Here is a 13,028-nt window from a genome sequence, read left to right on the forward strand (position 1 = left end):
GTGAAAGCAGAAGAGGAAGGGATGGATGGGGAGGTGGGGGGGGGGAGTGAAAGACCTTTGTGCATTCGTGTTTTGATCGGCAAAACATCTGCCAATTTGAGTCTTGGCTGAAGGGAACAGGCGTCACTCATTCTAACGAGGATAAAGGATGGTAGCCCCTGTGATTCAAGCTGAAGTAGCTGGAAAATTACTCCTGACCTAGACTAGCTAACCAGAAGGTATTCAAGCATTTACTGTAGTTACTAAAATAATTAAAATAAAAGTATATATTGTGGCAGATATCACCCCCCCTCTCATGGATATGTGAAGGACGGGAGATATTATTGCCACGGAAGGAGTAGGAACAATTAGGTAGCTGATTAGTACTGATAGAACACACCTGTGCATCATTAGTTCACCCACATCTCACGTGCACACGCCCCAGACACACACACACTACAAATACACTAGGTTAGTCAGAGGTAAGTTGAGTGGAGGTGAGGTTGGAGTTGTGACATAGAGAGAGATATTGAGATATTCGGAGTTGTGTAAGGTGAGTACTGACCCTGGACCGGACGACTACCCTGAGTATTGAACAATCCCTTTTTGTGTATGAGAGCCTGTTTTGTGTTTTTGACCATCGGACTGTATTATGACCATTCTCTTTGCCTATCGAACTGAATTCCACCCTTATTCAATAAATATTCTTATTGATTGATATTGCACTTGTGTGGACATTTGAATTTGTTTGTTTTGGAACCGTGGTGAGTCTGAACAGTAAGAAGCATTTTGTACAAAAGTATTCTGTACTTCTGTATGACAACTATTAAAGAAACTAGAAACAAGAAACTAAACTAGAACCCCACCAGGCTCGTCACAATATATATATATATATATATACATTATTTCACCCATTATACTTCTTATGGCCCAGATTCTTCCATTAAACATTTCTATTATCCATAAAGATAAAAAATCATATGAGTGAAATATGACTATGGGTAGGCTAATCTGTAGAGTTGTGTTTCATGTTGGGGTGGCTATAGATCCTATTCTCTCTACGCAGTACATATCCTCAGTGATGCAGACCCCAGACAGACGCTCACAGAATTACCAGCTGAGAGGAACTCAAACCTCCGAGTTCAACCACTGCGACCGAGCGAGGTAACAAAACACAGTTTACCTTCGGCTGACACATCAAATGATTAGTTATAGGGATCGTTGTGTACATTACAAGGCAATGAGCAACACCAGATGTGAGAATAATTCATACATAATAAATACTCCACGCAATAGATTCTGTTTGAATGACGAGGCTCTCTCGGTGCAAAGAAATATCTGTAAATATTCTGAAACGCGTGCACACTGTACACAGACGTCATGTTTTGTAAAAAAGTTGAAAGGGGGTCGTTTTAATAATATGACATTGATCTACGTGCAGCAAAGTTAACTGAGCAAACATTTCTAACACTTAACCCTTTCACTGCGACAATACAGAAGGTTAACCCTTTCACTGCCACACTGCCACTACGGTTAACTGTCTGTAGTGTGGTAGTGAAAAGTTAACCTTCTGTAGTGTGGTAGTGAAAGGTTAACCTTCTGTAGTGTGGTAGTGAAAGGCTAACCTTCTGTAGTGTGGTAGTGAAAGGTTAACCTTTTGTAGTGTGGTAGTGAAAGGTTAACCTTCTGTAGTGTGGTAGTGAAAGGTTAACCTTCTGTAGTGTGGTAGTGAAAGGCTAACCTTCTGTAGTGTGGTAGTGAAAGGCTAACCTTCTGTAGTGTGGTAGTGAAAGGTTAACCTTCTGTAGTGTGGTAGTGAAAGGCTAACCTTCTGTAGTGTGGCAGTGAAAGGTTAACCTTCTGTAGTGTGGTAGTGAAAAGTTAACCTTCTGTAGTGTGGTAGTGAAAGGTTAACCTTCTGTAGTGTGGTAGTGAAAGGTTAACCTTCTGTAGTGTGGTAGTGAAAGGCTAACCTTCTGTAGTGTGGTAGTGAAAGGTTAACCTTCTGTAGTGTGGTAGTGAAAGGCTAACCTTCTGTAGTGTGGCAGTGAAAGGTTAACCTTCTGTAGTGTGGTAGTGAAAGGCTAACCTTCTGTAGTGTGGTAGTGAAAAGTTAACCTTCTGTAGTGTGGTAGTGAAAGGTTAACCTTCTGTAGTGTGGTAGTGAAAGGGTTAATGAGGGAGTGAAGTCTCACGGGGCCCATTCTAGTCCTTGTGGGTGTAAACAAAACAGCTCAGGTCGATTGACAGCGTGATGACTGAACAATCAAAACAAATGACCGAGAGAGGTCAACCTTCACACACACACGCATGCACGCACGCACGCATGCACGCACGCACACACACACACACACACACACACACACACACACACACACACACACACACACACACACACACACCTATGTGCATGCATTCACTCATGTATACTAGCACACACCACCCCAACAGCAACCCCCACCCCCTCCACACACACTGACACACGTGCCCCACCTGATTTTTGATATCTGATTTTTTTCATCCGATTTATTTAATTTAATTTTATTGCAATTATAATTTTTTTTTAACAATATGTAGTCATGATCATTTTATATTATGAGTCAAACATATCCTAATTATGTCATAGATCATACCTCAAATAGTCCCACCCCCCTTTCCCCCTGGTATTGTTTTCCTCCAAAGGTTCACCAGCAGGTAAAAAACACTGTTGTGCAACGCATCGGAGGAGGCGATGGTTACAGCACAGTGTTGCTTAAGTGGTTAGTATGGGTCCCTTCATATAAACACTGTATGTTTATGTACTTAGACTAATAGTGATGATCTTTCAAGGAGGCTGAGCAGTTTGGAAAACAGGTTACTACTGCCGAGTCTGATCTTTTATTGGCAACGGAGCAGACACTGCTGCTATGTGACGTCAGCACAGTCTCCTCTGTACTCATGCTGCTTCCTATGCATTGTGTTTGAAAATACATTACCATGTTGGCAAGTTCCTTTCATCTGTGGCTTTATTACTTATTATTATTATTTTTTACCCAGGGACAGTGCATTATGGAACATCTTCAGTTTCCACATCAATGTAAATGTGCCAGAATTAGCTAGTTTTTATCTGTAGTCCCTGCCTGCATGTCTTCATGGTGTGGGAGGAAACCCACACGAACACAGGGAGAACATGCAAACTCCACACAGAAAGGCCCCCTGCTGGGGTTCGAACCCAGGACCTTCGTGCTGTGAGTACCAACAATGACAAATAAAGATATATTCTATTCTATTCTATTCTATTCTATTCTAACCACTGTGCCACCATGCCGCCCTATAGTATCTATGTTCTCTAAATTAATTAGCATTTGTATTTAGTATTTTTATGTGAATGTATGCAATGTTGCAAGGGAGAGAGAGAGAGGCTGATTAAGAGGTAAAGTGCCAGACAGAACAGGAAAACACCCAAAAACATTTTCCGAGCGTGCATTTAATATCGCCCCCCTCTAATTGTGCCCCTCCAGAATTTCGCCTTGCATGACGCCTCCTGATTGGGGGTGTGCCAAAAGAATGCAGGCCGCTGTCGGTGTGTACAGGTGAGCGTGCCACGAACAAAAGCCATTGTTGAAAGAACAACTGGATAACAAAAAGACTTCCAGTGAGTGGGGACCTCAACTGGGCTGGAACAGAGAAGCCATTGTGGAGCAAGTCCTCGCTCCCCAGAGACGGACGGACCGTCAGACAGACAGACGCCAGCACGTTGCCAGGTCTCACCTTGGAGCGAGACATTTATGGCTGGACCTGAATGGACCTGATGTTGCCTGGGTTTTGTGGCGAGTGGTGGGTCTTGGGCTGAATCTCTCACTTTAAAAGGTATCCAACAGAATTTTCTTGTCAGATCGTCTTTGTTTATATTCACATTCCCACCGAAATAGACAACATTGTCTATAGTCTACAAGTTGCGACATTTTCGCCGTTCACTTTGCTCATGCCATGTTCATATTATCCCGTCCGTGTCAAGTGTCACTTTCAGTTTTCAGGCGAAGTTGTAATTAGTCCGACCGCCTTTGACAGGCAGTTGGCTTGTTGAAGTTCGAGGACGATAGTATAGACTAATCTATTTGAAGCACGAGGCCATGTTTACACGCCTCCAGTGCACTATTTTCTGCTGCGATCAGCAACACGGAACAACAACAACAACTCACAGGGAGCCAGTTGAAGGAGGAGTGAAGAAAGACTTAAAAAAAAGAAAAGATTGTTTAACCTTTATTGAACCAGGAAGTCCCATTGAGATACGAGATCTCTTTTGCAAGGGAGACCTGGCCAAGATAACAGCAATAAAATGTGCAATACATGATCACACAGCAATAAAATGTGCGATACATCACACAAGAACACAATAAAAGTGCATGTATACACTATACAATACATCACATAAAAACACACCTACATGATAGTAAAAGTGTATGACTGAGGGTAATACAGTAATTTTGCAGTGGGGACCCGACTACAGAAAGCAGCAACATTCTTCTTGTAAGAAGTTATGTAACAGAGATTTAAATTCGCCAGGAGGGACCAGGGTATCTAAGTGGATATTATGGTCTTGTAGCCCATTCCATGCCCAAGGTGCGAAGTGGGAAAACGCTTGGGACTTGGGGAGGTTGAAGACAAGTCTCACGTGGGCCTCAAAAACTACTGTTGAAAGATACTATTACTACCACTATTACAACTATTATTAATTCCAGATCAATCTTTAGTCAGGTTTGGTGCAGTGCAGACTTCAGGTTCAAGTCGGGGGTTGAGTTTGAAATTTCAGGGCTCATAGTAAACAAGCTGTATCTCACCTTGGGCGGCTTGAAGGGGTAGTCTGGTGTGAAGGCGATGTCCAGGAAGAAGACTCCTCCCTCGTACACAGAGCCTGGTGGGCCCAGGATGGTGGACCTCCACTCATAGATGTTGTCTCCTTTGGGACCCGCACTGCATGGACACACACACAGAGAGCAAACATTAACCCGATGTCATAACCCTATACATAGACGTTGTCTCCTTTTGCAGGGGTTCTCAAGGTTTTTCGTGCCTTGGACCCCCACATTCACACACATTAGACCCCCGGACCCCCATTTGATATGGTTTTGTCTCATGGGATCTCCGTCTGAGAAGACTTCTGTCATTTAACTCCAGTCCAAAAACTGTCTGTATTTCAGGTGTGTAATTAACAGTAGAGAGAGCGAACCCTATGATCGGAATAGTCATTGTTATACATTCTCATGTGTATCTCATTCTCATTGTGCGAATAAAATAGTGAAATTAAACAATTCCCCATCTTACTGGGGACCCCTTGTAACCTCAAGGACTCCTGGGGGTCCACTGTCCTTTTGGACCCACACTGCATGGACACACACACACACACACACACACACACACACACACACACACACACACACACACACACACACACACACACACACACACACACACACACACACACACACACACACACACACACACACACACACACACACACACACACACACACACACACACACACACACACACACACACACACACACACACAAAATGGAGGACCCTTATGTAAACAAGACAAAAGTATTTTTCTGGTCTTCATCCTCTTGTGTTGTTTTGTATTGAGCTGTACTGTATACCCATTCTGCAATCTGTTAATAACGTTTTCAATCAATCAATCAATCAATCAATCAATCAATCAATACTGTATCACCCTATGTTATCACCCTATACATTGCAACTTCATTACAGCCTAGCTCACATTCTTGAAGAGTACAGAAGGTCAATCCTAAGCAGAAAGCTTTCATTAAACACGTTTCCCACTGTGTGTCTATGCCCATATTAGGAGTTCCGGTGACAAAACCGGCTTATACAGCAATCAGGCTGATGCCCATATATGGAGCTCTGCCACTATCGGCCAGAGTAGCGACACCTGTGCCTAATTCATGGAGCGAAGCTGCAGCTTGTTACCACTAGGGGTGGGAATCAAACAGTCTGCCACGATACGATTCGATTCAGGTGCCTGCGATCGATATGAGACGATATTATATGCCCATTTAACACAATCAGTAACATTTAAATCAACAAAAAAAAAGGCAATGGAAATATCATTTGACATTTTTATTTTTGAGCTCTTCCAGACATTTAAATGAAAAACAATATTGTTTTTAATACAAATAGACCTCCTGTTCACTGTTTTTGGTTCGTTTTTCTTTTTTTTTCAATATTAATATCCTATTCATTGTATTAAGGTGCAGTACCGGCCAGATCCTGTTAGTGGGGCTATCCCGAGAATGCACCCTCCTTCCCAATCCCCACTTCTCTCTGCCTATGGCTCTGGGTTAGCTTGTTAGCTTACACTAACGTAACGTTATCTTCGATCTTTAACGCAACGTGGGCATAATGGAGTGGCGAGGATTGCAAAGCAGGTTCTGTATCGTTAGTGGCTTAGCTTGGCTTCGCCTTCTGCACTATCTCGCGTACGTGCACGCGTACTGAATAAACCACAAATGTACCTCTAATACCAGTATTAGTCTGACCACACCCCTCATCAGCTTACCTTCATAAGCAGGTGTGTGGTCACCTGCTCTCCTCCTTCTCGCTTTCACCACAAGGAAGAGGTGCCTCGGTAGATCCCCACACTTGACACCATGATGGAAGAAATTGGATTAGGAACAGCTTGGGAAACAAGGATACGTTGACATCATATCTTTATTTTCTCTCTCACTATTTTCGAGAAAATACGGCGATATTGTCTTCGTACTGGAGTGTCTAGAAGATGATGATCATTCTACAAACCCTCCACCGGTTTTCGTATTGGGAGCACGCCGCTGCATGCTTCTCAACTGCAGTTCCTTGCTGTGTTTGTTGGGGTGAAACCTGTCAGGCCACAGCTGAACTGTCGGACATGCCGCTGTTGTGAGGAGCGGTGCGTTCCAGGTTGGGTGAGTAGTGTTTGCTGGCGGGCTCCACTTGTCTGTTAGTGCTATGGGGGCTACTAGACAAAGTTTATGGAAACCGGCCCCAGGCTAGGGTCCTTTGTTTAGCCGTCTAGGCGACAGAAGGCCTTGGTCTGGCGACCATTATAGTTTTAACTAGTGGGCCGCGACCATTGACACTGGTGATCCCTGTGTGTTCTGGACGAGTGGATTCTCTCTGTCACCGTGTTAAGACCCCATCTTTCATATCCAAATGAGAGTATTCCTTCACGAGGGGATATGTGCATGTAATGTGCGATAGCGGCAGATTCATGTTCAAAGTCAGCTATACAGGCCAGTTGGTACTGTGCTGATTCCGCCGGACGTGTTAATGTCACCGTTGTGAAGCGGTGTTGACGTCTTGTTTTCTCTTTTCTCTTAAAAAGTGAGGAGGGTTCAGAACGGCGGCCTGTCTGGGTGAGTGTTATGTCATTGTTTACATGTTCATAGCTTACGGTTAGCCGGTCGGTGGCCTGGCGCGGGGTAGCTTAGGCTTCTCGCGCGCCGCCGGGAGCTCGCTCCTGATCGCGTGCGTCGTAGATCGGCGTCTCGCGAGCGGAAGCGATAGCACCAGAACGGTTGGAGCAGCCGTTAGCTTGATGCTATTCTGTTGAACGTGCTTTGATTTTTAACATGTTTTACACTCTTGACCACGACGTCATCTTTGACAGGGGATGTTCGTCAACCCTGCCTGAGCCTAGACGGGGATTGCGTCAACAAAGAGGGCTGTGTTCTACGGTGGCTTATGACTGCACTTCGCTGATCTGCGTTCCGGGCAGGTACGGGGTTGGCCAGACCCTCATAACACGTCTTCTGGTTTTACCTTGCTAAATGTATTGTGAATGACGGTGTTTTTTCCCAAAACGTGTGTTGTTGCAATGCATTTGAGATACGTTGCGGGTTGTGTGTGAGCTGTTTTTGTCACTGGCAGTAGCTTCTCCGTGCAGGTCGTGATGTATTGATCTGGTTGTTGTGTGAGAAACATCATGGTGTTTATGTGTACCGTGTACTCACTACTAAGGCAACTAACCTATGAAGCTATGCTTGGTGACGAGTGAGTAAAAGAATGTTCTTTCTCAGACTGTAATGACAATGGACAGTGAGTTCACGCATTAACAGGTTTTCCTGTTTTAACTGGCCGTGTTGAGGGTAAAATAGGAGGATTGTGTTTTTCCCCCCCCGGTTCCCTGGGGACTTTATCACCTCCTATCAGACATGTTGTGCATTAATTGTGTCTTTTGTGTGGTAGGGATACGATGTAACTCTCAGCTTGATTGCTGAGGTTGTGCTAAATCTGCTGGAGAAACTTATTTCCTAAAGGGAAATTGGTTTGGTTGCTGTCGTGTGCTTAGCAAGGCCTGTGGTCGATACTAATCAAGAATGATGTATTCTCTCATTGTGATGATGATGGGTTGTGTGTGTCATGTGACCTACAACTGGGTTGTACTGGCCACAGAAGCACATGTGTATGTTGGACCGGGGTTCTTAGAGCCCTCTCTATTCTGTGTTTTTCCTTAGTAAAAATCAGATAGCAGGTTAGCTCGTGCGCTGTGTGGAGCTGTGAAACGCTTCATAGAGCTGACTATGACTGTGTCATATTCTCTTTTTGTCGTTACGTCGTATCATGGGTGTGGGGTCGTAAAGGGGTGAACTGGTAACCTTTCCTCTCCCCATTGTTCTGTCGGTCAGGGGTACACCCCCTGTCCTTCAAGGTTCCCGTCACGTGGCGGTTCGGCACGTTACGGGGGGGGGGGGGGGGGGGGGGGGGGAGGGAGTTCCTGGTCCCACGGCCTGGTATATTGGGCGTGTGCACCGCAGGAATTCCCCCGCCATAGAGTACGTCACCGTGCGCGTCTCTGTTGGTAGGACTTCCGTGTGCTGTTCAGGTCCATGTGATGGATCTGTTTTCAGGGGGGGTGGTCAGGGCTCCTCCTCCTTCTGTGAGTTCGGACTCCTTCTTCCATGTGATCCATGTGAGGAAGCCTCCATCAGAGTACAGAGCCTTCCTCCTCAGATTGTCAAAGTGAGTGGACCCTCTAGAAGGGTCCTTTTCTATTGTATGTATATTCGATTCAATTCGTTTATTGAGTGTGTATGGGTTCGGTGCCTCTTCCCCGGAGGCCCTAAAACCAGTTTTTTACATGGCTCAAGGTGCAATATATTCTTTTCAATCTGTACAGCTCGCGTGGGAAGTCTCTCTGGGGATCCCCGTCTCTTTCCTGTGGGAGGGTGGTGGGATGTAAAAATGTGAAATTTTTTTACCCCGGCTGTGTAGACTGGGATACATACTGTTGATGCTTCCTTCTTTCTATTCCAGAAGTGTTGGAGTTAGGGAGTGTCACACCCCTCTTGTCGTTCCCCTGGGCGCCTTGGGGATTCAATGGCAGGTCTAAATAGCCTGTTCATTGATGGGGGTGTGTCCCGACGCACGTATAGTGCTAGCTCGCTGTAAACAGGCGATTGACTGGCACGCCTTAGTTGCTTGTGGTTGAAACAGCGTTTTTATAAAGCAACTGAGATGGGGGTTTTTCCTCTTCCGGCGACCACATCCCATGACCTGGGTGGGTTGTCGACGGATCCTCGTTCATGTCTGGGGGATGATGACGGGATGGATCTGAACATATGTAGTGGGGTCTCACGCCCTTGGGGTGGGCCACCAGGCGCGGTTCGTCCCGACGTCTGGGTGGCGCCTTCTTTTCATGTTAAGATCAACACGCATATCTGCCCTTTTCCTGGGGCATGTCGGCGTGGTTAGGGCACGGGACTGGTTCTGGTCACGCTGGTCCAGATCAGTTGAACCCGTTGTCCGCCGGGGATGCAGATCTGCTGTTCTGGTACCCTGAGGGACTTGGGCTTTTTTCAGGGGGAAAAATGCCAGGTCGGTCTGGGTGTCACAGGGTTAAGCGCTATGGAGACCCTGGTTGGGTATGTTTTTTACTCAGCACTGTCGTCATGGCTTACAGCCATGCCATTCTGTACGCGCTCGATCTCGTCGGATCTCGGCCGCTACACAGGTTGGTCCTGGTTAGTACTTGGTTGGGAGACCGCCGGGGAATACCAGGTACGGTGTGCTTAGGGGCTGGTTCTCCATTGTTTTTCGCTCCTCTCTCACGCATGGCGAAGAGGGGCCTGTGGGGGTGGTTTTTTGACCTCCTCTGGTGACCCTGTGCTTCCCGTACCGCCAGGCCCGGTCCGAAGTGATGTTTGCGACCCGTAGGCCTGGGTTAACCCTTTTTGGAAACTGAAACACTTGTACTGCGGTATAGCCGGTGTATACCCGCAGGTGTGTTTTGGAGTTTTTTCTTGAGGGGTTATAGGAACAACCACCGCATTGGGTAACACCGAGGTGGTTGGTTCCCTGGTGTGTTGGAGCAGTGTCAACTCCCGGGTTCACCGGTTGAGGGTGCCCCTGCACGTTCATGACGTCTGCCAATCGTGTCAGCCTTCTCTGCCTCGACCCCTCTGGGTGGGGGTTGTTAAATGGAGGCTTGGTCATGCAACACCGCCAGCTTACGCTCCTTCCGCCGGGGCGGCTGTGTTCAGCTGTCCCCTCTGGCGCCTGTCTCGTCCGCAGTCTCCAGGCTAGGGTTAACAGCCTGTTGCCTGGTTTTTCCCCGGTGCGCTGCCTGCTTCCGTTGGTTAACCTTTTTTGTGTGCTTACGGCCATGCTGACTGCCTATTCTGCAGGGTCAGTGTGCCAGGCGGTGTACTATTGGGGGGACGGGGCCCGCTCGGCTTACTGGCCTGGTTGGTTCCGCCTGGGAATACCAGGTGCAGTAACTGAGGGGCCTTTGTCCGAATACGCTGGCGATGTGGGGGGCGGGGCACTACGTGCCCACCTGGTGGGGTCTTGATGCTGGCATCATGGACTTCTCCGGGCCCCCATTCCAGGGAGTCCAGTCCTTTTGGTGGGTCTGGGTCTTCCTTCGTGCTCCGCTGCTACGGCCTTGCCACGGGGTTGGGTTTGCCCTTGACCCCGTGATTTTGGGGGCAGTAACGAGGTTGTTCCTCCGTTCGTTCCCGGGTGGCATGCGGGTTGTGCGTGTGTGTAGTCGTGGGTCAAGCCACGGTCTGCTCACCCTGTGCGTTGAGTTGCTTGAGTGCCTCTTCGCACGGTCGGGTCCGTCGCCCTCCCGTGACGTCCCTAATAGGGGGGCTACCCTCCATTAGGGGGGGTCGGGGGGGCTCGGCCCTCCCTGTTCTGATGGTTTTGGGGGGCTGTCAGCGGGGTGTATTTGTCAGCCAAGTGGCTCCGCTTGGCCTCCCTTGTGCAGAAGGCGAAGCCAAGCTAAGCCACTAACGATACAGAACGTTAGGTTATGACTATAACCAAGTTCTGTTAGTTAGGGGCGATGCTTGGCTTCGGACGGCCGCTGCAGCCCTTGACCTCACCTTGTGGTGAAAGCTTGGGAAGGAGGAGAGCAGGTGACCACACACCTGCTTATGAAGGTAAGCTGATGAGGGGTGTGGTCAGACTAATACTGGTATTAGAGGTACATTTGTGGTTTATTCAGTACGCGTGCACGTACGCGAGATAGTGCAGAAGGCGAAGCCAAGCATCGCCCCTAACTAACAGAACTTGGTTATAGTCATAACCTAACGTTAGATGCATTGGACCCGTTGCAGAATAAAACAGCAGGGACATGTTTTGGGTCACAGAATAGGCACACTAGTCTTGCTCTAGTGACGCTCTAGACGCTACTGCTGTGTGCTGTTGATGTTAAACGGAGTTTCACAACACTGGGCGTGGGGCGATGACGTCGCCGGATTTTCAAAATAAGAGTATCGCAATATGAATCGATCTTTTTACGTTGCATCGATCCTATTTGATTATTGATAATAGATCGATATATCGATCTGGATCGATGTATTGTCCCACCCCTAGTTACCACACTGATTGGTTGAACCTTGATTGGCAAATCCATCCATACGTGAGTAGAGAGAACCAGACTACAAAGAGTGACACGTTCAGCCGAACGCACAATTGGAGGGGGGCTCCCCACCCTCCAGAACATTTACTACAAGCGTTGCAAGGGCAAGGCTAAGAGAATCATTAAAGACTCCAGTCACCCGAACAACTGCCTCTTTGAACTGCTGCGGTCAGGCAAGCGGTACCGGAGTCTCAAGGCGAGCACAGTAAGACTCAGAAGTAGCTTCTATCCCCAGGCCATCAGGCTGCTAAACGAACAATGAATGAACACTACACAACAACAACCACCAAACGCACATAGCACACACATCCACACGCACACACTCACTTTAAACAAACACACTGTAGCACCCACTCCACACACTTTATAGCACACACCCACTTTAAACAAACACACTGTAGCACCCACTCCCCACACTTTATATTTATGGATGAAGGATTGCACTACAACTCGTACACCTTACTGTAAATTGTACCTAAAATTGTACCTCATCCCATTTCTGCTTTGCACTAGATAGTACTGTACATTAGTACACTGCATAGTATTGTGTATTGTATATTATATGGTAACTCAGAACATTGTACATATGTCTATACCGAACACTGTGACCTCATTTTCTTCTTCTAAATTCATGCTATATTATGTTATTATGTTATTTGATACTATCTTGTCTAGCACAGTCTCTGGAGCGTAACAGTAAGAAGCATTTTGTATGAAAGTATTCTGTACTTCTGTATGACAACTATTAAAGAACTTGAACTTGAACTTGAACTAACACATAAGATAACATATGATCTGTTATGGAAGGAGGACCCTGCTGTGTATGATCTGTTATAGAAGGAGGACCCTGCTGTGTATGATCTGTTAGTTCAAGTTCAAGTTTCTTTATTAGTTGTCATACAAAAATTGTCTTTTATATGAAATGCTTTTTTTCTGTTTTGCTCCTGAGAGTGTGCTAGATAAAAAATAGATAAAGTATAAAATTATGGAAGGAGGAACCTGCTGTGTACTACTACCCTTGCCTGTCTGAGAACCCACTCCATGTATGACCCCCTGCCTGTCTGACTACCCTCCGCCACATCTGTCCCTGGACTGTCTGAGAACCCGCCTCCATGTACCGAACCACGCTACTGGACCTCGA

At 46.7% G+C, this 13,028-nt stretch overlaps 1 protein-coding gene across 1 annotated transcript in view; it reads right to left on the bottom strand.

The window, feature by feature from the left end:
* The window catches only part of LOC311226538 (ubiquitin-conjugating enzyme E2 E2-like), a 112,714-nt gene that overhangs the window by 18,923 nt on the left and 80,763 nt on the right, over positions 1-13,028 (bottom strand). Inside the window, exon 4 of the mRNA XM_084311958.1 lies at positions 4,800-4,935. Within this exon, the coding sequence (XP_084168084.1) occupies positions 4,800-4,935 (136 nt within the window). The remainder of the gene's footprint in view (positions 1-4,799; positions 4,936-13,028) is intronic.

This window comes from Notolepis coatsorum (assembly GCF_963971535.1).
Source record: "Notolepis coatsorum genome assembly, chromosome: 4".
In the NCBI taxonomy this organism is placed as follows: Eukaryota; Metazoa; Chordata; class Actinopteri; order Aulopiformes; family Paralepididae; genus Notolepis; species Notolepis coatsorum.